The sequence below is a fragment of the Lampris incognitus genome, chromosome 13 (genome assembly GCF_029633865.1).
Source record: "Lampris incognitus isolate fLamInc1 chromosome 13, fLamInc1.hap2, whole genome shotgun sequence".
Lineage (NCBI taxonomy): Eukaryota > Metazoa > Chordata > Actinopteri > Lampriformes > Lampridae > Lampris > Lampris incognitus.
This window is the reverse complement of record NC_079223.1, coordinates 20,438,462-20,464,348: the sequence shown is the minus strand read 5'-3', so window position 1 is coordinate 20,464,348 and position 25,887 is coordinate 20,438,462. Positions and strand designations below refer to the sequence as shown.

The 25,887-nt window shown below is 41.9% G+C and overlaps 3 protein-coding genes across 4 annotated transcripts in view; 2 read left to right on the top strand and 1 right to left on the bottom strand.

The window, feature by feature from the left end:
• Positions 1 to 446: 446 nt before the first annotated feature.
• LOC130122393 (cytochrome P450 3A30-like) lies at positions 447 to 13,275 on the bottom strand. Its single transcript, XM_056291279.1, has 13 exons — positions 13,118 to 13,275; positions 12,714 to 12,807; positions 9,172 to 9,224; positions 8,743 to 8,842; positions 7,673 to 7,792; positions 6,410 to 6,495; positions 5,834 to 5,976; positions 5,566 to 5,690; positions 5,275 to 5,356; positions 4,434 to 4,594; positions 2,314 to 2,540; positions 1,617 to 1,779; positions 447 to 1,130 (listed from the first exon to the last, which is right to left on the bottom strand). The coding sequence occupies exons 1-13, from the start codon at positions 13,264 to 13,266 to the stop codon at positions 1,062 to 1,064; spliced, it is 1,572 nt and encodes a 523-aa protein (XP_056147254.1). The 5' UTR covers positions 13,267 to 13,275; the 3' UTR covers positions 447 to 1,061.
• Positions 13,181 to 17,828, top strand: mrpl57 (mitochondrial ribosomal protein L57). 2 transcript variants are annotated; one of them, XM_056291281.1, is made up of 2 exons: positions 13,181 to 13,319; positions 17,108 to 17,828. In XM_056291281.1, exon 2 carries the CDS (start codon positions 17,124 to 17,126, stop codon positions 17,433 to 17,435), a length of 312 nt encoding a protein of 103 aa, XP_056147256.1. In that variant the 5' UTR covers positions 13,181 to 13,319; positions 17,108 to 17,123; the 3' UTR covers positions 17,436 to 17,828. The 2 variants fall into 2 exon arrangements, with proteins under 2 accessions (XP_056147256.1, XP_056147255.1); XM_056291280.1 differs by lacking the exon at positions 13,181 to 13,319 and adding an exon at positions 13,713 to 13,846 and having other exon boundaries at positions 17,108 to 17,826.
• A 1,415-nt stretch (positions 17,829 to 19,243) lies between these two features.
• The window catches only part of kcnh1a (potassium voltage-gated channel, subfamily H (eag-related), member 1a), a 45,613-nt gene continuing 38,969 nt past the window's right edge, over positions 19,244 to 25,887 (top strand). Inside the window, exon 1 of the mRNA XM_056291640.1 lies at positions 19,244 to 19,316. Within this exon, the coding sequence (XP_056147615.1) occupies positions 19,244 to 19,316 (73 nt within the window). The remainder of the gene's footprint in view (positions 19,317 to 25,887) is intronic.

The following is a 25,887-nucleotide window of genomic DNA, read 5'->3' as shown; positions in this document are numbered from 1 at the left end:
GAGGTCACAGCAGATGTAGAAGAAGATTACCTGGAGTCCGGATATCAGTGAGGTGGAAACGGAGTCAGATGAATGGACCAATCAGAAAGAAGACCACACATCCATATTCAGTCAACACTTTGTATAGTATAAAGACTGGGTCAGGGAAAGGAGAGAGGGTCAGACTTCGTGAACTGACAATCTGTTGTTTGTCAGGGATAGGAAGATCTAGACCCAGAGCTCTGTATGCTTTATCCATTTACTGCTAAATAAAACGGATGGTTTTGAGACCGAACATCTTCTCCTATTGCTTTATCAACAAACACGCAGGACTACGCTCTCACATAGATGAAGATGAGTTGGTGGAGTGAGCTGAAGTCCAACACTGCCTGCTGCACAATGACTGCTGGGATAGGCTCCAGCGTCCAGATAAGCAGTTTGATAATGGATGGATAGATGTTCTAAGGTTTTTTTAACAATAATTTTCTCATCTTTATTGTAAAAGATAGGGAGGACTCAGCCCTGTTAGCCCATTTGTACCAGTCGTCCCTGAATGTAATTAATGAATGATTTATTTTGAACATGTAAACTAGCAGGATATAACATACAGATAAACCATTTCCAATTATCTGAAGTGATCAACAAATCCACACATGAAGCTCAGCGAACAAATCTCCATACACATCAGATTATGTGTTACATGTTGGAAAAGGAGTAGGAGAAAGTATACAAATTTCAGTTAGATACAACAATCTCATGAGAAATAAAGAAAAAAAAATGTTATAATAATCATCTGCTTATAGCGATCAATTTAACTCGAATAGATGTGATTGCTTTCAGTGGTTTCCACTGTAACAAATTGTGCCGTGTTTGAGCGGCTTGACTCATAACAAAGAAATTATCAACATTGTAATTCTGCATATTGATATGAAACACCAGTTCCTCTATACTGAAATGTTATTGAAAATGTAGTTTTTAATGAGCTCTAAATATCATCTATAGCGAGTGTCATACTAATAGAATAATAGGGTCTTAAAACATGTTCAGCAGGATTTTAGAAGTAATATTTGTGGACCCTCTGGTTATCTTGGGGAAAACTTCAGTTTGATCGGTGTCTTCGGCTGGAAAATCATGTTGAATTCCAAAGGAATCTAAAGAAGAGCATGTAAAACAGTAGCATGAACAAAACAGACAGCATTATGAGAGTGTGAGCATGTACGAGTGTGTGTGTGTGTGCAGGGTCGGGCAGAATACTTTGAAAAAGTATTTAGTATCTGAATACTATGTCCAAAATGGGATCAGTATTCTATTACAATACTCAAAAAGAGTAACGTATTCACATTACACGTGGAACACATCTTCAAAAGGCAAATTGGAAACAGTTGTGCTGTTTCGTTGATCATGTTTATGCAGCATTGCGTATTTCTTGGTGTTACTGGTATCTCCACAAGCCGAAGGTGCTTCAGTCTGCCATTATCTCAATATTGACCATCTGCCAGTTATTGCCGTGCTCCATCAATGTGTGGTGCACACAGGAGGAAACGTGTGTGCTGATTTGAAAATAGTTGCAATAGTTAAAACCCAACCCTGTGTGTGTGTGTGCATGCATAAGCATACATGTGTACTGTCCGGCTTACCACAGTTTCTCTGCAGGACTTTACATTGTAGTTTTGCAGAAGCCGCAGAAGAACCACCTTCATGACCAAGAGAGCGAAGCGCATCCCAACACAATTACGAGGACCAAGCCCAAAGGGCATGTACGCATACGGGTTCACCTCCTCTCCATTGTCTTTGCTGAATCTGCAAAGACAATTATGCACTCATACTTAACAGGTTTTGCGATCAGACACCAACATCAGTTGTTCAGTTGCAATTGGAGTAAACTAGAAAAGAACAGGCACAAATGTTGATTAGTTCAGATTGGAAGGGTTGCGTCTACTACAAAAGGCAAAACATCCTTTAGAAAATCTCTGTACTTGCTCCGGCTGAATTGTAAGTCTATTAGGAACCTGTAGTATGACTTATAAAGTCACCAGTACCCTCCACTCTCCCAGGGAGATTAAAAACTTTATGCGGTCCAACTGTATCAGGATTGTTTTTTTTTTTTAGCAAAATTTTTCAAAAAGCAAAAATAAAATCAAAAAAATTGAAGGGAATGAAAAGCTTCAAATGGTGAACATTTTGAAAGTTGAATGGCCTTCATAGCTTAAAACAGAGTTAAGTGCCAAAACGTGCACTGAAGTTCAAGAATTATTGAATATAAGTGTGTTTTTAATGTTTTTGCTGGTATAAGCACATTAAATGTACACAGTGTAATATGTATTGGTTTTATACCTTTCTGGTTTGAAGAGCCCGGGTGTACTCCAGTATTGTGGGCTGACATGGAGCAAATAGGCTGGGATTCCCACCAAGGTCCCTTGAGGGATAGTGACTCCGTTGAGCTGAATAGTTGCTTTGCATAGTCTCTCAAGACGAGGTGCAGTGGGGGTCAAACGCATCGACTCACAAATGACCTGGTCCAGGTACTGTAGACTCATCAGGCTATCATATGAAATGGAATCCTAGAGGCAAATGAGAGAGCAAGCAAAACGCACAAAATTATAACAAGGTTAAGAGCAATGTTATTACATCACCACAAAGTTGTACAAAGTTTTTCTTTCCTATTTCATCTTTTATTGTGATTGACAGCTTAAGCTTACACTGTTGCATACAAACTGTTTCACAGACCGGGGAGCAAGCCACACCACTGCACTTTAACCAATACATTTCCCATTGCTGAAATACTGTATGTGAGTCACTTGGTGTAATGCCGAGAAGTGGGGCAAGCATTTTTTCATGATTCATCACGAGATGAGTTTTGTAAATATGAAGTTTCTGCAGAGAAATCACAGCGTTCATAGTTAAGAAACGTTGTGGCAGTAGCAGGCAGGAATAGGATGATTAAACACATAGAAATCTCTCCTGGAAACATGTATTGATGGGCATGCTGACCGTACTACGTTCGTTCGTTCGTTCGTTCATTCATTCATTCATTCATTCATTCATTCATTCATTCATTCATTCAATATGTCTAAGTTGCCTTCCACAGAAAACACTCCACAACTTGTTTTAGGGTTGAAAGGCAAAACAGCCACATATTCCAGTCAGTGAAAAATCTGATGGTGTGCAAGAAAAGTCTCCAGGCAAGACAAGGCCAGCTCATTAATTCACTATTCCAGGTTAGAACTACTGACCCTGTAACATGCATTGTTTCTGGGAAGTCTGATTCCAAGCCGGGCATAGCTTGAGAATGCTTGCCAACAAACTGATTGCTGGAATGAAAGTGACACGTAAGGGTGACCATAGAACCTCAACAGTCCTGGAGCGCACAAAAGGATGTCATTAAATGCCAACTCCCATCCAGCTCAAATATAACTCAAGGCTCTGGTGTAGCATCAGGTGACTTCCAAGGATGCAGTGTACAATAAATCGTGGATTTTTTAGTAAAAGTCTGAAAGAGTCTTAGCCGATAATACTATCTAAATATGAACTTTCTGTTGCCATTCAGCAGAAATGTATTACATCTCCATGTAATGAAGTTAAGCACACATCCTCGGTCAATTAATTTTACCCCCTTTTCTCCCCAATTATATCCAGCCATTTACCACACTCTTCTGAGTTGTCCCGGACGCTGCTCCAACCCCTCTGCTGAGCTGGGGAGGGCTGCAGACTCCGATACATGTGGAGTCACTTGTGGCTTCTTTTCACCTGACAGTGAGGAGTTTCGCCAGGGGGACGTAGCGCATGGGAGGATCACGCTTTTCCCCCCAGTTCCCCCTCCCCCCCAAACAAGCGCCCTGACTAACCAGATGAGGCGCTAGTGCAGCGACCAGGACACATACCCACATCCGGCTTCCCACCCGCAGACACGGCCAGTTGTGTCTGTAGGGACGCCTGACCAAGCCGGAGGTAACATGAGGGTTTGAACTGGTGATCCCCGTGTTGGTAGGCAACAGACTAGACCGCTACACTACCTGGACACCCCGTCCCCATAACATATTGCAAGTGGTAGAGACTGTAAATCCATGGGAGGTACTCCAATGCGGAAGTGACTGAACACAAATTAACTAGTTCAAGTACAGTACAAGCCTGGCTCTGGCTCTGGCTCATGTCCTAAGGCAAGCCTCCTTTCTGCTTCCATGGCACTACTTCAAGCAGTATTAGAGGCTAGTGACTTAATGAACCTAACAGATGCAAAAGTAGATTCATGCCATTGAATTAGAAGCAAACAGAACAGTGGTTTGATAGGTGACAAATGATAATTGCTGGATCCTTTGCAGCAAATAACAGAATACAAATGGCAAAGATCATACATTTGCTGGAACTGACAGTATCTGGCTCAAATCAAGCAGTGCCCGCTGAACTCTGGACAGTAACAGTACACAAAAACAGAAAAAAAAACCAAGCAGAATTACATCTTTTGTTAGGTTGGAATCTATCTCTTCCTGCAAGGTGTGCATTGCATCAGGGTTGATTGCAAGATGGTAAAGTATGTAGCTCAGAGTGGTGCTAGTAGTGTCATAGCCACCCAAGATGAAAATGAAGGCCTGGGAGAGAATCTCATTTTCGGTCAAACCTGTAACAAAAACAAAGAAAAGTGAAATAAATCCAAATAGGTCAACATCAATAAGATGTGACTCACTTGGAAGGAGTGTGTAAGAGAAATCGAACATTATTGATGCTAAAGCCTCTGTAAATGACAAAAGTGAGGCAATTCAGCAAGCTGCATTAAGATCCATATTTGTGATATCTAATTTGAAGTTTACAACTAGTTGCCTGTTTTCACTTGTTCAACATCTGTCTTACTTATTTGCTCCCCACAAGTCATTTATTTTGAACAACCGCTCGTACTTTTATTGTATTTGTTACATCAGAAAACTTGCCAGTTACATATTATTTACATTTATTTCCATTATCAGCCTGTTCAAAAACCCTTAATTTAATGATCCAAATTAAACGCAGTTTGTGTATTTTTCAACACAGGAGTCAATGGAGCACTTCCATGCTGGAAAATGTAACATTAACCAATCAGGTTTCAAGATTCATCCTGCCTGCTTCATTTGCATACACACCACTTGTTCACATGTTCAGCTGAGCATTGGTGATTTGTTCCCTAGTGTCTGTCTGCTCAACTATTGAGACAAAACACTGAACTTGTGAAAATCAGGCAACTAATGGGAAAGTTCAAATTGGATCTCAAGAATATGGAATAAATCCATATTCGGCTAGCTATAGGTGGATGCTATGAAACTATACCTTTACTTGGCTGTTCATCATTTTGTATCTGTGTCGCTGGTATCTCATTCTGAATCATCAGTTGCAAGAAGTCTGTTCGTTTCTAGACAGCAGATGAAATATTTAACTCCCAGCCACACCATTTGCCAAAATGTGCCATGGTCATCAAAGTCAAGATTTCAAATACAGTGGCATTCACTAATGTGTATTTCAAATACAGTGAATGTCTTTCGTTCTAGAGTGGCTGCTGCTTGCAATTTATAACCTGTTCCATACTGTCAATACACACCAGGCACATGAGAGAGGACTTACGGATTCTTCTGCAACATGCTGGTTTTTAATTCTCTTTATAACATTATAGAAGTACTCCACACTGTCTTTGGGCATTAGTCCAATATCCAGTAGCTTAAACAGAAGGACACTGAAGGGAAAAATCACTAAAAGGGAACAAAAAGAGGGATGGGGAGTATGTTAACCAAAATGCACATTTACTGCTGATACTATATTGCACAGGAGGTGTAACATCTTCTACCATGTATTCTATTCAACTACCTTAGCCGAAAATGAATATGGTACATACGTGTAACAAACAAGAGCCAAAATCTCATTTTGAGAATCTTCTTGACTTGAAGAACAAAGTGATCCTCTGGATTGTTTGTGGAGTCTGTGTCGACACTGAATGACGCGCTGGTCACAACATCTAAACTGTAGGATGCCATAAACCTAAAAGAAAGAAAACCTTAGCATGGATTTATTGTCAAGCCAAGTGGAGTTGTGTGAAAAATGGGATAAGATGAAATGGAAAAAAAATTAGGTGATTAATTTCATGCCGTGTCGAATCAAGTCAAAATTATTTGTGTAGGCCTAAATCACAATTTTGTTCCAGGGGGCTTTGCAGTCATTTTATATTCTGCACAACACCCCCTATCCTTAGACCCTCCATTTTGATGAGGGAAAAAGTCCACAGAAAAATACAATTGCAGAAAAGAAAAAAAAAACAAAAAGGGGGGAGAAAATTAAGGAAGAGCATCAGAGCAGGATCCCTCTTCCAGAACAAATTTCAAGTTCACTATTTGTTGAAATATAAGACATGACTTTCATTGGTGATGAAAGTAAATCAATGATGTGCTTGTTATATGACAGATTTAAACCATACTCTTTAACACTGATGGAGTCCTCCAAATTTCTCTTTTTCAGGGTCCCAATGAGTCGATCTGCATACCGCTCTACAAGTGGAAAGATCTTCAAAACAGATGAGTCGAACATTATTATGTGGTAGTAATTATTAGTGTAATCAAAGGACAATTCCGCCAATGTTTTTTTTTTGCATGTGCAATCCGTACTGATGGGAAATGTAGTTGACTGAAGCAATAAACTCACTTTCTGACAGTGCCTACACATGGCAGGATGCATTGAGTGAAGGCTTCAGTATCATCGTCTATGAAATCTCTGCACTAACGTTGTGGCATGTAATTTCCACTGTCTGAAACCTAGCTTAGCCAAGAGAACGAGGTTGACTTCACGCCCCCCCCCCTTTTCTCCCCAATTGTATCCGGCCAATTACCTCACTCTTCCCGAGCCGCCCCGGTCGCTGCTCCACCCCCTCTGCCAACCCAGGGAGGGCTGCAGACTGCCACATGCCTCCTCCGATACACGTGGAGTCACCAGCCACTTCTTTTCACCTGACAGTGAGGAGTTTCACCAGGGAGACGTAGCGTGTGGGAGGATCACACTATTCCCCCCCGAACAGGCACCCCAACTGACCAGAGCAGGCGCTAGTGCAGCAACCAGGACACATACCCACATCTGACTTCCCACCCGCAGACACGGCCAATTGTGTCTGTAGGCACGCCTGACCAAGCCAGAGGTAACACGGGGATTCACACCAGTGATCCCTGTGTTGATAGGCACCAGAATAGACTGCTATGCTACCCGGATGCCCCAATGTTTTTTTTTGAATGGCAGTTTTATACTAAGGCTGGTTATATTGATATTATATAGTTACGTAAAATTAGATATCATCTGGGATTTTGGATATCGTAATATCATGATATGGCATAAGTGCTGACTTTTCCTGGTTTTAAAGGCTGCATTACAGTAAAGAGATGCAATTTTCTGAACTTAAGACAGTTCTAGTATATTATTTGTCTCTACCTGTTTGGACATTGTATCCACATTACTAATGAGAGTTTATCAAAAATTTCATTGAGTAAGTATTTTGTGAGGGCACCAATAGTCATCTCTATAATATTTATCTTTCGACACAATTTGCAGGTGGTGACTGACAGACTGATAAAGTACATGTTACCATGAAGGTTACTTCCGTCCTCATTGTGGTGCACCTCATTTTGATGCATGTGCATTCAATGGTATTTCCAATATATTTCTCGTTATGTATGGACTTTAATACAATGAATACCTGTCTCAGCCGTCCGCTGGTAAACGATGGGGATACAGTGTTGCGAATCCTTTTCCACTTTTCATCTTTGACTACCGTTATTCCATCTACAAAAGGTCCTGCAATCTCTGAGGCGAATTCCTGTGAGCCCAGTTCAGAAGAAACACCGTTGTGGTTTAATGTCTATACATGCTCCTTTTGTGCCACGGGAGACTTGTAAACATCCTCTACTGGTTCCCATTGATGAGAGGAGAGAAAAAAATGACTGCGAATGAACATGTCTTTCCTAAACTAATTAGAAAAGTAGAAAATAGGGACTGTAATCACCAAATGATAAAGTAAGGGTAAGAAAAGGGTATTTTGTGTTTTATAGTTGAAGGTATAAGATAAAACCCAAATGGGTAAAGCATGCAGGAGGTTGCAGGTACTCATAAAAGTATATATATTAACCTGATTTATTAGGCAACCTCAGGTTATTGTGTGCATTATCCTAGTCCACAAAGGTTGATTCGACAAACCTGGGCCAAATGAACGTTTGTTTTTGGGGTTTTTTTTCTTCCAGACCCCCCCCCCTTTTTTTTCTCCTTAGTTATAGCCGTCCAATTACCCCATTCTTCCGAGCCATCCTGGTCACTGCTCCACCCCCTCTGCCATTCCGGGAAGGGCTGCAGACTTCCACATGCCTCCTCTAACGCATGTGGAGTCACCAGCCGCTTCTTTTCACCTGACAGTGAGGAGTTTCACCAGGGGGACGTAGCGTGTGGGAGGATCACGCTATTCCCCCCAGTTCCCCCTCCCCCCCAAACAGATGCCCCGACTGACCAGAGGAGGCGCTAGTACAGCGACCAGGACACACCCACATCTGGCTTCCCACCCGCAGACATGGCTAATTGTGTCCGTAGGGACACCTTGACCAATCCGGAGGTAACACGGGGATTCGAACCAGCGATCCTCGTGTTGGTAGGCAACAGAATAGACTGCTACGCCACCCAGCCGCATGGATGTTTATTACAAAATAAATGCCGGGGTGCTATCAAATCCACATCATCCATACACCAACACACATTGGAATATGATGATTACTCTCTCACCCTGCGGTTTGTGAACGTAGAGTAGCATTCCTTCACCAAGATAGCTTTAATCATCTCCGGATCTGTAACCATTAACAATGGCTTACGTCCTTCAAATAACCTGCATACAGACAAAAGTTGCCACAGTAATTAAGTATTAATTGCTTAAAAGACTCGAGATTGACAGTCAGGAAACAAGGATTCTGGTACTTTTGTGGTAAATGCAGTATGTTACTGTATTCTGGTGTAAATAGCAATAACAGGTTACTAAATGATGATGGCCTCAAGATAATTGTAATTAAATTTAAAAAAAAATCAATGCTCTGGCTTGAGCAGTAACTGAAAATGCTGTCGTAAATATAACAGAATGATCAATCGGCACCAAAAAGGAAGGCTTTGAATCATCTTATTGGATTGGGTAACATTTTTGATAACTGAGCAATAACTTACCCCCAGACATTCCCATACTTCCTTTGGCAGTCAATGTCAAAATGACTAGGTTTCTAGAAAGTATTCAGGGGGGAAAAAAACAGACATTATCAATGACTGGGATATATAAGTTTGGCAACTATATACATAGTATTAGTGTATAAGTGGGAGGATATGAGAAAATTTTATTTATTCCCAGTGAGTGTGCATTAGAAGCAGACAAACAGTGCAAATGATAACAGTGCAATAACATCCACTGAGTGACAAAAAACTCAACAACAGAAATAATAGAAAGAATACAATAAGTATATTAAAAGGAATGTAAAAAGAGCTATAAAAAAAGAAATTGTTTTTCTGTGGCGTTTTTCCTCATCCAGTTGAGGGACTAAGAATAAAGGGTATTGTCTGCTTTCCTTTACTATATCTGCCTATTCCTGACTGTGGGCATCTAAAGCCATGATTTAGGGTTATACACAATACCAGTCAAAAGTTTGGACACACCTACTCATCGAAGGCATTTTTCTTTATTTTTACTAAATTTCACTTGAGTACGAAATGAAACGACTTGATGGGGTGTGGGGATTTTCAAGATGTATATTTTCTCAATTTAAAATGGTTTTGGAAAGGAATTCAGAAATAGGCAATAACCTCAAGATTCTGAAAAACAGACATTGAGTCAGGTGTGTCCAAACTTTTGACTGGTCCTGTAAATAAACTTGAGTTGAATATGAACAAAAGTATGCAATGAGGTATGCATATGTGCAACCAAGAAGTACTGCACTTTTATCATAATGCTCATGATATTCATATGTGGGACATGTAAAACCATGTCATATCTGAGTTATGTGTTGTGGCCTTGCCAACCCAGCCGCTGCGGATCAAGCAATCAATCAAGCTGCATTTTATGTAGCGCTTTTGCACAAGCCAGTGCATTCTTAGTGCCGTTCCCAAGCCTGGATAAATGGGGAGGGGAGGGTTGCGTCAGAAAGGGCACCCGGCGTAAAACCTTTGCCAAATCAAATATGCGGAGCATAAATCAGATGTCACATATACATATGTGTGAATGAGAGGGGGGACAGTGGTATGGTCAGGATGCAAGGAGTAGAGGTGACTAAGGTGGATGAGTTTAAATTGGGGTCAATTGTTGAAAGTGACGGGGAGTGTAGAAGAGAGGTGAAGAATAGGGGGCAGGCAGGGTGGAGTGGGTGGAGAAGAGTATCAGGAGTGATTTGTGACAGAAGGGTACCAAGCAAGAGTTAAAGGGAAGGTTTACAAGATGGCTCTGAGACCAGCTATGTTGTATGGTTTAGAGACAGTGGCACTAACGAAAAGACAGGAGGCAGAGCTGGAGGTGGCAGAGCTGAAGATGCTAAGATTTTCATTGGGAGTGACGAGGAAGGACAGGATTAGGAACGAGTATATTAGAGGGACAGCTCAGGTTGGATGGTTTGGAGACAAAGCAAGAGAGGCAAGATTGAGATGGTTTGGACATGTGTGGAGGAGAGATGCTGGGTATATTAGGAGAAGGATGCTGAATATGGAGCTGCCAGGGAAGAGGAAAAGCGGAAGGCCAAAGAGGAGGTTTATGGAGGTGGTGAGGGAGGACATGCACGTGGCTGGTGTGACAGAGGAAGATGCAGAGGACAGGAAGAGATGGCAACGGATGATCCTGCTGTGATGACGCCTAATAGGAGCAGCCGAAAAGTAGTAATAGTAGTAGTTTGAGTTTGAGTAGAGTAGAACTTTGAGTGTTAGAAAAGCGCTATATAAGTTTAATTTGTTATTATTATTTAGTAGTAATAGTAGTAGTAGTAGTGGTAGTGGTAGTGTTATGGTTTTGCCACAAGGGGACGGTATAGCATATATTGGCAACAAGAACAAAACATTTCCTCAAGTGCTCCATGGTATCCTTTGGTAGCTGCCTGTTCCTAGGGGTCTTCCTTCGAATCATCCTTTTCTTTAATCCATTATGTCTCCAATATGGATTAACACCAACGACTAAAATACCTGTAGCCTTCTGTAGTTACTTGACCAGTTTCTGGGTGTCATATTGATTTTTTCCTCCCAAACACACCACAGAATAAAACATTTCATTAGCCAGAAAAGACTAATTAGACCATGCAAACATTTTGATACTTTTGTCAAAGGACAGAACATTCGAGAAAAATACTCTGACCTTTGTTTTATGGGTCAAGAGCTTGCATTATTAACATCCATTCCATCCATAGATTTTGTTACTGACAATATGAGTTCCACATCTCTCGGTCTCGGGGTCTAAGAGGTCAAGTCTAAGCTGTTGTACATGGTTATTGAAGGGGGATTTTCATCTGCAAAAGGGATTCACCCCCAATAATTTATTTTGGACAAATGTAGCTATGTGGGGTGGAAACACAAAAGATGGGCCCCATTGCAGGAGGAATGACAATTATCCAACTGCATCATTTTCAGTTATGTATACTTCTATAAACATGGTGATAGCCATGAATTATTTACGACATACAAGTCGTTAGATTTATTTGTACAGCTCTAAATCACAACTTAATCTAATAGGGCTTTAAAATCACATTTACATTCTATACAGTGTACAACAGCCCCTATCCTTGGACCGTCTATTCAGATGAGGAAAAACTTCACCCCCCCCCAAAAAAAACCAAAACAAAACTTGAAAAACAAATATTGCTGGTGAAGGGGTGTGTGTATCAGTTTAGATCAAAATAGCAAGGTAGTAATGGAGTTTATAGCAATGAAATGAGTGATGAGTGAGCCTATCCCAGCAGTCATTGGGCGGCAGACGGGGAGACACCCTGGATAGGCTGGCAGGCCATCACTCTCTCTCTCTCACACACACACACACACACACACACACACACACACACACACACACACACACCTAGGGGCAATTTAGTATGGCTGATTCACCTGACCTACATGTCTTTGGACTGTGGGAGGAAACCGGAGCACCCGGAAGAAACCCACACAGACACGGGGAGAACATGCAAACTCCACACAAGGGGACGACCCCTAAGGTTGGACTACCCCGGGGCTCGAACCCAGGATCTTCTTGCTGTGAGACCATGCCGCCTAGCACAAATATCTCAAATCCAAATATTCTCTATGATCTATGGATCGCATTTTTTACGGATCACATTTGCATGAAGTTCAAACCAGGTTTGGGTAATTTACTTATGCTAGTGCAAGTGATGTAGCCTATTGGTCCACTTTAATTGAGCAACAGTTGAATTGAGGAATGTTCCTCAAATGATTTTTTTTATGATCCATCTGCCCGTTCTACAATGTGGAAACTTGAGGGCAAGTGTAAGTTTCTTGAGCCCTACGGTGTCCTGACCTGTTTTTGCCTTTTTTTGACCTCGCCTTTCGCCTGCTGATTTGGACGCCGTTGCCTTGTTATCTGATCACCTGTGTACCGACCTCGTTTTTATTCAAAGGGCTGGTTTTTGGGAACTGAGACTGAGTCTGCGTTTTGAGTCCAAGCCTGTGGTTCAGCACTGACAAAAATAAGGAACCGAGGAGGGACAGAGCAAATGATATACATTCTTACTTACTTTCAAAGCAAACGGAATTGTTCCCACAAACGGCAAGGGTCTTGGTCCGGGAATTCCCAGTTTTTTGAAAAAGCCGTACGGCCAGACGCCATATCTGTAGGATGACACAAGACGGGACTTTTAGCCTGATTGCAACACCGTTGCATAATCAGCTGTGATGGAATAACATTGGGTCTTGCTAGAATATATAAATTATTGTATATATATAATTTTTTTTAATACATCAGTTTTGTTCTTAATTTTGTCTTGAAAATACGTATAGTCAGCCAAATGTAGACAGACGAGTATGGTCACACTAAAGCACCTTAACGCACAGAGATGTGTGAAATTGTAAAAACGGGAAAAATACAGGCTATACTCACAGAACTTTAGAGAGACATCCGAGGGGGGGGGGGGATACTCACATGATCAGCAGAGTAAATAGGAGAATAAGAAGAGTCCAAGTGGTCGCGGAAAACAGGGGCAAGGACATTTTCGACCTATTCCTCCACCATGTCAGTCTTGAAAACAACCTGCGTATGACGAGGAAGTGCCGAAAGTCCCAAGTGACCATCAATAGGGAGGAGCCCTAGCCCCGTTTGTTGAAAGTTATTACCCTAACAGAAGGTAAAAGAGGAGTTGGGATCATGTGGTATGGGGCAGTGAGTCCGTGCTTTTATAATCGAGACAGTGGGAAATGTAAATAAAAGTTGTTTTGAACCTTGAATCCAAATTGCTCGAAAGTAAGTGTTCCAGGCAGGGTGGTGTTGTTATTGTTGTTTTTCTTGTTCTTGTTGAAGGCTGTTTTTTTAAAAAATTTATTGACAAACATTCAAATATACAGACATAACAGACATGAGCTCAAGAAGATTATAAAAACGAGTAAGAACTTCACAAAAGAATAAAATACAAGATAAATATGAAGACAAAAAAATAAGAAGACACGTTAAAGTCCGCCACTGAAGTTGTTGGTTCTACGTGATGACGTACGATTCGGATCCCCTCTCATGCGTGCGCATGATATACCGGAAGTAGAATGTTACACCAGCCTCTGTAAGACGTCTTTCGGCCAGGTTAAATTTCATTTAATGCCTTTCGTTTTCTCCCTGTTGGCGGTGTTCATGCTGAACATAACACTCTAGATTATATCTGAGGTAAGAAAAAGCTTCACCGTGTAGGGTTTTTTTGTTTGTTGTGCTTGCAAAGTTAAATACTACTGTTTTAAACCACCCACCATTGCCCTTGGTTAGCTTAACACTAGCTAACAACCTAACCACACTGCATTAGTTAGCTTGATGAAGTCACTAGCTGTTATGGACCTTTTTGGAAAAAGCAGGATCTGCCTCGGAAGAATTTGGTTTGGTCATTTTATGTTGTTGCTGAGGAATAATGATATATATTTTTTTTAATATTTCACATGCATATTTTCGTATTTAAACTCGAATCCGACTAATGTGAGCCCTTGGTTTAAAAATGTTAAAATGTCTAAGCTTCCTCGATTGAAGTCGCACAGCTAACTTGTATTTTTAACGTGACATTAGTTGCCTGTAAATAACTTGAAAACTTAGTAATGAGTTCATATAGGCACATAGACTGGTTAATTGACTTGTATACGTTGTCACTTGGTAATCTCTTTTTTAGTACTACCGAGTCACCATACAGCTTGTTAACGACTTTCATCTGCAAGATGAAACCGGTTCAAGACAAACTTGGAATAAAAGATTTTAACAGTCAGGGTATAGGTTTATGTGCAAGAAATGTAAGTGTCGGCTATAGTAACAAAGGTCGGGTTTTTTCTTAATTCTGTCTATCAAATCGTGTCCTTTATCAAATCCCAGTTGCTATTTTTATCATAATTTTTGAGGAAGAAACCAAAATGTTTCCTTTCATAGTATTTGGGGTTTAAACCTGTTCTGCCTGCAATATTACACTGCGACACCTAGACACCATCTTTCCCTAGAATTTTAATTCAAAATATACAATCTAAATATACCTACTATATAGTCATTTTGAATACAAATAGCCTGTAAATGGCATAATGTCGTTTGTGTTTTGCTCATCTAAATGAAAGAGACTCAACCCCTTCACGACATACCTTGTTACATTAGGTACATTCGTTCAGTCTCTGTGCTCATCTGCCCCTCATTCCGTTGGTGAACTTAAGGAGAGGCCATATTGCTTTTAAATATTACTATCGCTCTTAACAATCTTGCCATTTTCAGTTTGGATATTCCCTGTTTGTGTGTTGCTGTACCCCAGTTCGAGGCACTAATGATACTGATGTTAGCTCTATGTGAGATCTTATGATAACTAGGACTAGGAGAGATATTGAAACGTTGCATACTTAAAGTTTTACATAATGTTCCAGTAAAAGCGTCATCATATCACCCTGGTCACAACCTGTTCCAACTCCTCGCCTCTGGTAGGTGCTACAGAGCACTGTACATCAAAACAACCAGATATCAAAACAGTTTATTTCCGCGGGTTGTCATTCCAATGAACGCTTAACATCGTCAAATAAATCTAACCATTTTGTATATACTGTACTGTTCATGGTACGTATACTGGTACGCTCTGTCATGTCCATCTACCTCAGGCATGCATGTAAGTAACCTGCTAACATCTATTTCAGCATCTCTGATATAGCCTCTGAACCATTGCATTTTATCGCCTCTTATTTCACCTATATATAGTCAATCCTTGTGTTTATATGTGAAGATTGTTGTGTTGTAGTGTTGTTATTCTATGTTAAGTACACTGAGAGAGCCACGAAACCGGAGTCAGATTCCATATATGTGCAAACTTACATGGCCAATAAACTATATTCGATTCTGATACTGATATTGGATGGCTTCCTCCCTTGCATGAAATTATCATACTGCAATCAGTTTGCTGTATCATGTTTCTTTTTGTGAAACTTAGCCACACATCAACTAAAGCTTTTTATAGCACTTTTTTATGCTCAATGAATTTCACCTGTTTTGTGAATCAGGCTAAAATTATGCTTTCGTGAATCAATAAGCAGCTTCTAAATTCATGTTTTTGGAAACGTGGAACCGGTTCCAAATCGGAACCTGTTCTTTTGACCACCATCCCTACATCTAACAACTAGTATGTTAATACTGTAAATAACCATAAAGAATTTACCCTTTTTATGAAAAGGTATTTAATCACTTTTATGTAATCACTTGGTAAATTAAAAATCGGAGCAAGCATAACATGCTAAGGGCGCCTAGATTTTTTGCTTAATGTTTTGATTAATTGTTGCATGTTTATGTCTCAATCAGGTTTCATTTGACTTTTTGAAACTGCTTGTGAAAGATCTAGTCTATTTCATTTCAAACCACATCAGAGCTTGAATCCAAATATTGCCTTAAACTGATTACTCCCAGTAACTGAGGTAATGGGTTGCATTTAAATATACACCATGTTTATCCTTGAGCAATGTAACTGAGAGCTGAATTAATGTCCATAATGCTGGAATTGTACATAATTATAATTTTTCACTGTCACATATAATGTTCCGTAAATTACAGATCTGAACTCAAAGATTAAGAGGAAGACATAGCGCGTGAAAAAAAGTAAAGAATAACAGGCCACTTTTTTCAATGCAATCTTTTTTTCCCCTTCTAATCACGGGGCTGGCCAGGACAATGTTGGTGATAACTGAAGATTTATCACTCTAATGTCTTGTGAACGGTATAGACCATAGCATTTAGTTTTGTTTTGGATGTGCCGATTTTGTTTAGCATGATAATGTAGTGGGCGGCACGGTGGCACAGTGGTTAGTGCAGTCGCCTCACAGCAAGAAGGTTCTGGATTTGAGCCCTGGGGTAGTCCAACCTTGGGGGTCGTCCTGGGTCGTCCTCTGTGTGGAGTTTGTGTGTTCTCCCCCTGTCTGGTGGGTTTCCTCCCACAGTCCAAAGACATGTAGGTCAGGCAAATCAGCAGTACTCAATTGTCCCTAGATGTGTGTGTGTGTGTGTGTGTGTGTGTGTGTGTGTGTGTGTGTGTGTGTGTGTGTGTGTGTGTGTGTGTGTGTGTGTGTGTGTGTGTGTGTTGGCCTGTCCAGGGTGTCTCCCCGCCTGCCCAGTGACCGCTGGGATAGGCTCCAGCAACCCTGGGAGCAGGATAAGTGGTTTGGATAATAGATGGATGGATAGAAGATAATGTAATTATTATAAGAACAGTTCAGTAAGTGGAGGGAAATACTAAGTAGCCACAGCAGACCTTCCTGTATGATGGCTTTGGTTACTAACGAATGTGTTCAGTCTTGAACTAGTTTGTCAGAATAGTGCACATACAAAAAAAAACAACATTAAAAGCAAAGAAAAGACACGATATATTTCCAAAATTTATGAAAGATCGAATGACTCATTGAATTCACTCTCCATATTGTGTTATGTTATTTTCAGAAATAACAGGCTGATCATGTTTCTCACCCTGACGCTTCTGCGGAAAGGCATCCCGGGCAAACAGTGGATTGGGAAGCACCGTCGCCCGCGGCCCATCACTTGGCAGATGAAGGCCAACATGTTGAAGCATCTGGAGCGCGAGGCTGAGAATGAGTACTGGATCAGCAGGCCATACATGACACGGGAGCAGGAGCACTGCCATGCAGCGGAGCGCAGAGCCCAGTCCTGGCAAAAAATCAGAGAGAGAAATTTTTTCAAATTCCCAGAACACAAGTATATCACAGATCACTTGGATCATCTCAACACCACCAAAACGTGGTCACGTTAACACGGGCAAGGAAGTGACCTCTCGTTTGGGACATGCATGGACTGCCTTTCGCACGCTGTATACCCTTTGTGCCACAACCATTGCGATATATCGGCGTATGTAGTTTAGAGCCATTTTGTATGTAGATTAATGGGTCATGGGTCTTCGCTTCTCAGTTGATGGTGTATCCTGATAAACTGAACCCAGTTTACTATACACTTGAATGCAATTGGGCTCCTCTACAAAGAACATAGTGGAGAATTTCATTTGTTATCCTGTGTGGTTACAGAGTGTCACATTGAGACTGAATTTAGATGATACCTGTGTAGGAACATATGATTTCAGTATCCAGTAAAATTTCTTTGGAATTAAAAAAATTGAAAGACATGAAAAAAAACCCTTAACTCATATTTGTGTGTGTGTGTGAGTTTAAAGCAATTATAAGCCAAACAAGCTCATGAGTCAACAATTGACCACATTTTTGCTAATTGCTAAATATTGTTTAATAGCCGGCCTAACGGTCAATAACAACAGCCCTACGCTGACCAGCTTTTGGTTGTCATGTCTTGGGTGTCATAGAGATCAGTGGCTGCATCACAGTATCCTACAATGGAAATTAGATGTTGGATCATAGCCTACTATGTGAGAGCAAAGGTAGCATTGACTTGGTTTAGTAATTCTGCTCTGATGAGACCTCTTGTCAGTATCTGATGTTCTTATCTCTGACAGAGTCCCTATCTCACACACCTGGAGAAATATATCACTGCCTGATTATAGAAACTTTTTTTTTATTTGTACAGATAAGTAAGATGCAATGAATGCAATATCCTTGGTGCGTACTTCTGTTGTCCAGTAAAATATAGACAGCCCAGTTCACCGTCTAGTCTGATTCATAACTGCTTACCAGTTTTTGTTCATTCAGTAGGGGCCGTGGACTGGGATTACCCTTGGGTGCTGCTTACCACCAGATTCAACACATCAAATCTTCTTAAAGCCTTGTCCTTTTTTTAGGGCAGCTCATAAAGTATTTGACCAAATTTAAACAATAAAACGTTTCTATAATCAGCCAAGGATATCTTACACAAAGTGTGTCATGCGGTGACTTTGTGGGTAGCAGGTACCCCAGAGGTTGGAGAAATAGGCTAGCCAAGGCTCGCGGGTCACCAGTTTAAATCCCTGGACCAGACAGACAGCCCATAGTCAAGATCAGCTGCTGTAGCGAGGCTGCACGCAGCCATCCAAACTCAAGACGCTCCTGCTGCAGGGCACAACGGCAGGAGGTGGCATCTGGTTTTGGTGACAACTGATGTCTGACCCCTGCTGGGAGAGGGAACCGGTGGGGGGGGGGGCGGAATTCGGATGACAAATTTCCCATGGGGGTAAATGAAAGCACACAATTTTCTTTAAATCGACCCACGTGAAAGCAGACGGCGGCTTTTAATGTAATGCCGCATCATATCCAGCAGGCGGAGCGCCAAGCTCCAATAAGGACATGATTGGAAAAGGCTGGTGTGCGTGCGTGCGTGCGTGTGTGTGTGGGGGGGGCGGACCTCCACCAACTCCTACCAGTCAGGTGGCGCGTGCTCAACTACTGTTTGTTTTTTATCCCCCCCCACCCCCCCCCCTCATGAGATGCTGAGGGGGGACCGCTGTCTACTGCCAGGGCTGTGTGACTGGACGCACAACCCTTTGCTAGGCGGAGACACGGGGGTGGGGGTGGGGGGCATGAGAGTGGACGTCTGAAGGAGTAACGCCGCGGACAGTCGTCGATTTAGGGATAAGGTAAACCCTCGGTCCCCCCCCCCCTACTGACTAACTGCAGAGGCAGAATGGCGGGGGGTCGGAGAGGACTTGTGGCCCCTCAAAATACTTTTTTGGAGAATATCGTCAGACGATCGAACGGTAAGGGCAAGTTTCATTTTAGTGCATGAAATTTAATAATATAAAAATAATTTTTAAAAAAACCCCCAAAAACCACAGACTCTTACAGAAATGTGGCTTATTTCCTACCCGATGTATGACAAATTAACGCATATTACCCGCAGTTGGTTGAACCGTTAGCGTGAAATGCATTTAAAAGTTTGAGGGCTTGAAATTGTGTCGTGGCGACACATCAGTCATGCTTTGTGTGTGTGTGTGTGTGGGGGAGGGGGGGGGGAGGGGGGCATGCTGAGTTGCTCCTTACAGCCGAAGGCAGGTGTCTGGCGTTGCGTGAAGCGGACTGTAGCGGTCTGTCCACCGTCTACAGGTGATGGCAACCAGAGCCCGGACACGGGAGCGGAGTCTCGCAGTAAATTCTGCATTTCTGTTGGACTCAAAGCGTCTCGGTGCAAAGCACGAAGCTGTAACCCACACGCAGCCCCGTCTGTCTCTATGACTGCTGGGGTGTACTTACACTATGGTCTCATAACGTCTATAACGTCTATTATCATCGTCATTATCATCATCATTACTATTCACGTAACCAGACTATTTCAAAATTTCAGTAAGCCCTCCAAATCAGAGCTTGTGACTGTAATGAAGTTATGTTACTATAATAAAAAAAATGGCTCAAATTATAATTTGACTCTTGTAAAACTAAAAATGTGATGCTTTTCTTTGTGTTTACGTTAGATTTTCTTGGATAATATCGAATCGCATTACACTGCCACTGCTACTAAACCCCCGGTTATCACTAGTCAGCTTCCTCTGTCGGTCCAAGATTCACACCATTTCCAACTCCACGGAATGATCATTCCCACACAGAGGGTTTTGTTGGGATGACTCAGTTGGGAGGATTACATTAGCTTTACTTTACATCTTTCGCTCTTGTTCGATTGTGTTTTAAACTTTGTGTTCAAGGTGCGTTAGAAAGAAACACCCCACCAGATGTCTTAGTTGCTGCCAGTCAGCCAGGGCCAGCTGAGCCAATGGAGCAGCCCCCCCCCCCCCCCGCCTTACATGTGGATCATCCCCTCAGCCATTCCTCTTTGTTAGCCAAACAGCAAGCCCATAACATCTTCTGCTTTGAATCAAATAAAAATCAATTTGGCTGATTCATATGACCCATGATATAGCTAGGTGTCCATACGTATACATGCACATGTACATACATACATACATACATACATACATACATACATACATGCAGAGTAGTGCTGAGCAATATGAAAAACATGACTATCATGATGATCATAAGGAATTGTACATGATATCAATGTAGACTTTATCATACGATCTGCTTACATATGGAAAATACTGACTTAAAGAACCCAACGGAGATTCATCACAGTCAACTGTTTGGTAATGTAAAGTATAATATCAAACCAAATGTAGTTCTCAAATAATACTCTCAAATATTACAGACCTCACCTTTACGAGAAGTTTTAGGGCGTAGATTCTCATCGTCATTGATTTATATAACAAAATTGTGCATTAAAATATAGCAATGTCTGAATTTCGTCTTACATCCCAGTACCATTGAAAGACAATAAATGATAATATTGAATTATTGTCCAGCCCTAATACATAGACTACATAATCTGCTGGTGAACCTGCAAAACTGACTTTATTTCATGAAAATATTACATTAGCTATGAATGACTCTCAATTTACCGAGAGTTGAGAGTTAAAAAGCATTTTTATTTTAGTTGTTAAACATCATTTGACTATGATCTTGTAATCTCTCTCTGTTATTAAATACAGAACAAAGTATCTGGGTTTCAGGAGATGGTGATGCTGCACAGGAGGCCATGATCTAGATCCAGACACACAGCAGCACTGTGTGTGTGTGCTCTGTAGGCCACGGTGTGTGTGTGTGTGTGTGTGTGTGTGTGTGTGTGTGTGTGTGTGTGTGTGTGTGTGTGTGTGTGTGTGTGTGTGTCTGTGCTGTGGTCTGTAGGCCATGGTGTCAGACGGCCCCTTTTTGTTGTAATTATCATGAAAGATAATTCACGTCAGGGGCGCAAATTAATCAAAAAGGTGACGTCCACTTCGTCGCGCTATGTGCGCTGTGGCATGTGGGTTACTGAGGAGTGTAAGATCATTTATAGTGGCAAACCCATTGTCAACCAAAATGGACAATCTTCGTATGACCTTGGCAGTTCGGCGGTGGATTAGCGGGCAGTAAATCTCTCAAAGCAAGGAACAAAAGAGCCAAGACTAAATCTGTGACGTCATTGGGAAGCAGCAGGTGCTGCTTCAGGAACAAGGAGGGGGAGACCGTGCACATTCATGGGAGGCTTTTATTACACCAAACATTAGTTATTCCATAGACTGTCGGCCATTATGAATATAGCGGCTTTTTTTCCGCATGCTGTTGACATTGTCTGAGAATATGACCCGTCTCCCTTGTTTCTCGGTTTTGCAGAGCTCTGTTCATGTCCACCAATTCACCGCAGTAGTTTAGACTCGACTATCCATGATTAAAAGAATAACATACATAGCATGCCATTTCTGCAGATACAGATATTTTACTGGTATTGCACACCATGTGAGGATGTTGTCTTTTAGTCTGCAGAGGTCCATATGTCACAAGCCAACAATATCTGCTGATTCTGCATTACAAGGCAGTTTTCTAAGGGCAGACCCAGACTTTTGTCAGTGGGGGGACATGAACTATTGACATTTGTGCCTAGCGAGGCCACGCTGCTGCCTACTGTATTAGTAACTCAGCCAGAAACCGCTCTACTAAACTTCTTGATGTTGGAGCAAGATGTTTAACCGCAATTTACGCTACATAAACAACACAGGACACCCCGGCTGCAGACAACAAGAATTTGGTTGCTAATATTGTCAGATTCCTCCATAAAGAAAGCAAGAGGCCAGCATGGTCTCACTCCCGTCTCTGCACTGGAGCTTGCACGCTTTCAGCTTGCATTAATTAAGTCGGGTTAGTGCAGCAATGGCATGATTGCTGGGGATCACAGCATTGTTGCTATAAATTGTATTGCTTTTATGGTTGGCACCTCAAACTTTTTTTCTTTTTTCTTTTTTTTGCATAACATCCCATGATGATGATTCTCACTGCTATTTGTTAACTTTTTTCCCCCCTTTCTTGAAAAATTTCAGTTTGGACACTGTCCCATAGACAGACAGGTACTATAATGTGTAAAGTGCTGCCCATATTTTCTCCCTCTCTAATATCCCCCTTCTATTCAAAGAATGTTCTATACCAAATGCTGTTAATTTACAAAACCCCGATTCATTAGTTTTATCTTAATGATTTGTGGCCTCATGATGGCAAACTAAAGTTTACACAACTACTTTCATTATGACTTTTGCATCCCCCCCATTATTTACGTGCATTTGACCATTGTAAAATAACACATTGGCATGGAACGTCTTGGACTATCAAACCATTTGTGAAACTAGTCTGTTGTGGTGATAGTTGTCATTTCAGTTTTTTGTTTTGTTTTTTTTTGTTTTTTTTTGTGATGTAGTCGTAGAGATGTTGATCACCTTTGGTCAGATTGTCTCGTTTCTGTTTGGCTTAAAAATGTCGTTATGTGTCTTGTGGCTATTATGTGTTGTGTTGTGTTAACGTTGTTTTAGACTATGTGCCCAGTGGGGCTGGAATGCTTTGGGACTTTGCAAAGCAAATGTTCTTGTATGAAGTGAACATGTTTTTTTTTCCCCCGATTATAATCACCAGTTAATCTGTCCAGTATAAAACCTCAACGCCTGCTCCCTCCAGGGTTGATGTTAAGCATAAATATTCACACAGCATCTGATCTCCTTTCAGCTCCATAGAATTAACTACTCAAAATCTGCTGTCCATTTTGCCTTTACATAAGATTATGTAGTTAAGGGTGGCTGGGTGGCATGGCGGTCTATTCCGTTGCCTACCAACACAGGGATCGCTGGTTCGAATCCCCGTGTTACCTCCCGGCTTGGTCGAGCATCCCTACAGACACAATTGGCCGTGTCTGTGGGTGGGAAGCCGGATGTGGGTATGTGTCCTGGTTGCTGCACTAGCGCCTCCTCTGGTTGGTCAGGGCGCCTGTTGGGGGGGGGGGGACTGGGGGGAATAGCATGATCCTCCCATGCGCTATGTCCCCCTGGCGAAACTCCTCACTGTCAGGTGAAAAGAAGTGGCTGGCGACTCCACATGTATCGGAGGAGGTATGTGGTAGTCTGCAGCCCTCCCCGGATCGGCAGAGGGGGTGGAGCAGCGACTGGGACGGCTCGGAAGAATGGGGTAATTGGACGGGTACAATTGGGTAGAAAAAGGGGGGAAAATCCCAGAAAAAAAGCTTATGTGGTTAGATAAAGAGCGTATTGGTTTTTTTTTATTGTCAGAATGTATTACTCTGTAAAATCTACAGCCCATGAGCATGTCCAGACTCCTGGCATGTTAGAGTCTTAGCACTTGAATTCTGACCTCCATTTAGTTTGATTTGGCCCAATAACAGCATGAATTTAGTTATATTGTAGGTTTTCATTTATTCCACCATATTTACCTTCTCCTTTTTGAAAACAGCCACGCTGTATGAACAGAGAGATGTAACACTGCATGTTGGTGTTAAGCTGACAAAATGTTGAGTCCCACGATGCTGCTGTGTGAACAAACACTCATTTCCACTTTGGCTATAGCATACACTGATCAGCCAAAACATTAAAACCACTGAAAGGTAAGTGAATAACATTGATTATCTCGTTACAATGACACCCGGCAAGGGGTGCATTATATTTGGCATCAAGTGAGCAGTCAGTTCTTGAAGTTAGTGTGTTGGAAGCAGGAAAAATGGGTAAGGGTAAGGATCTGAGCGACTTTGACAAGGACCAAATTGTGATGGTTAGAAGACTGGGTCAGAGCATCTCCAAAACAGCAGGTCTTGTGGGGCATTCCCAGTATGCAGTGGTCAGTACCTACCAAAAGTGGTCCAAGGAAGGACAACCAGTGAACCAGCAGCGGGGTCATGGGCGCCCAAGGCTCACTGATGCGCGTGGGGAGTGGAGGCTAGCCCATCTGGACTGATCCCACAGAACAGCTACTGTAGCTCAAATAGCTGAAAAAAGTCAATGCTGGCTATGCTAGACAGGTGTCAGAACACACAGTGCATCACAGCTTTCTGGGTATTGGGCTGTTTAGTTGCAGACTGGTCAGAGTACTCATGATGACCCCTGTCCACTGCCTACAATTGACATGCGAGTGTCAGAACTGGACCATGGAGTAATGGAAGAAGGTGGCCTGATCTGATGAATCAAGTTTTCTTTTACATCATGTGGACACCTGGGTGCATGTGTGTCATTTACCTGAGGAACAGATGGTACCAGGATGCACCATGAGGCAAGCTGGTGAAGGCAGTGTGATGCTCTGGGAGATGTTCTGCTGGGAAACCTTGGGTCCTGGCATTCATGTGGCTCTCACTTTGACACGTACCACCTACCTAAACATTGTTGCAGACCAGGTGCACTTGGCTGATCAGTTAAATATATATATATATATATATATATATATATATATATATATATATATATATATATATATATATATATAAAGGCAGCACGGTGGCGCAATGGTTAGCCCAGTCACCTACCAGCAAGGAGGTCCTGGGTTTGAGCCCTAGCATAGTCCAACCTTGGGGATTGTCCCGGGTCATCCTCTGTGTGGCGTTTGCATGTTCTCTCCGTGTCTGTGTGGGTTTCCTCCGGGTGTTCCAGTTTCCTCCCACAGTCCAAACACATGTAGGTCAGGTGTATCGGCTGTAATAAATTGTCCCTAGGTGTGTGTGTGTGTGTGTGTGTGTGTGTGTGTGTGGGCGCACTGTGATGGCCTGTCCAGGGTGTCTCCCTGCCTGCCGCCCAATGACTGCTGGGGTAGGCGCCAGCATCCCCACGACCCTGAGAGCAGGATAAGCGGTTTGGATAATGGATGGATGGATTAGTGAGACATTTCTCATGCAATTTAATATTTGTTCATAAGTGCTTTTTTTTCCCCTTTTTGTTTTTGGACACATATTCCCATCCAGTGACAGAGCAGTCTGGAAAATAGTTGAATCAGCTCCATTAAATTGCTCGGTTTTCTGTTCTCATGTCTTTGGCAGCTGATAGCTATGTCACTTTGAATGACTTATAGACATTTCACATGGAAGTGGTCAAAGACCATCTCTCTTAGGCCATGTGGTGGTTGTTTGGTGCTGACGTGATGTTCTTCCACACCCAAATGAGCTGAATTTTAAGAGAAAATGCTCCAGGGTTTAATTCAACCCAAACTGAGTGTGAAGATGAAGGGTTACTTACGCTCATTAAAAGTGACTGTGTGAACACGTTTAAGAAGGCCTTGTAGCCTCTGGAATAAGCAAAAAGATATTTGAATCAAGGGATCCGATGGGTCTGTCAGAGATACTCAAAACTAATCCCCAAAGTCATTTATCGCTTCCCCTGTTGCATTCCAGGTACAAACATGGGCAAATATTTGAGAAAAAATACACCGATCAGCCAAAACATTAAAACCACTGGCAGTTAAGTGAATAACATTGATTATCTCATT

Coding starts and splice junctions, on each gene's coding strand:
- LOC130122393 (XM_056291279.1), bottom strand. CDS start 13,266: ATGGTCACTTGGGACTTTCGGCACTTCCTCGTCATACGCAGGTTGTTT. Junction 4,595..5,274: donor TGATGAACAGCCAAGTAAAG/GTATAGTTTCAT, acceptor TTTTTGTTACAG/GTTTGACCGAAAATGAGATT. Junction 1,131..1,616: donor AGTCCTGCAGAGAAACTGTG/GTAAGCCGGACA, acceptor GCTCTTCTTTAG/ATTCCTTTGGAATTCAACAT.
- mrpl57 (XM_056291281.1), top strand. CDS start 17,124: ATGTTTCTCACCCTGACGCTTCTGCGGAAAGGCATCCCGGGCAAACAG.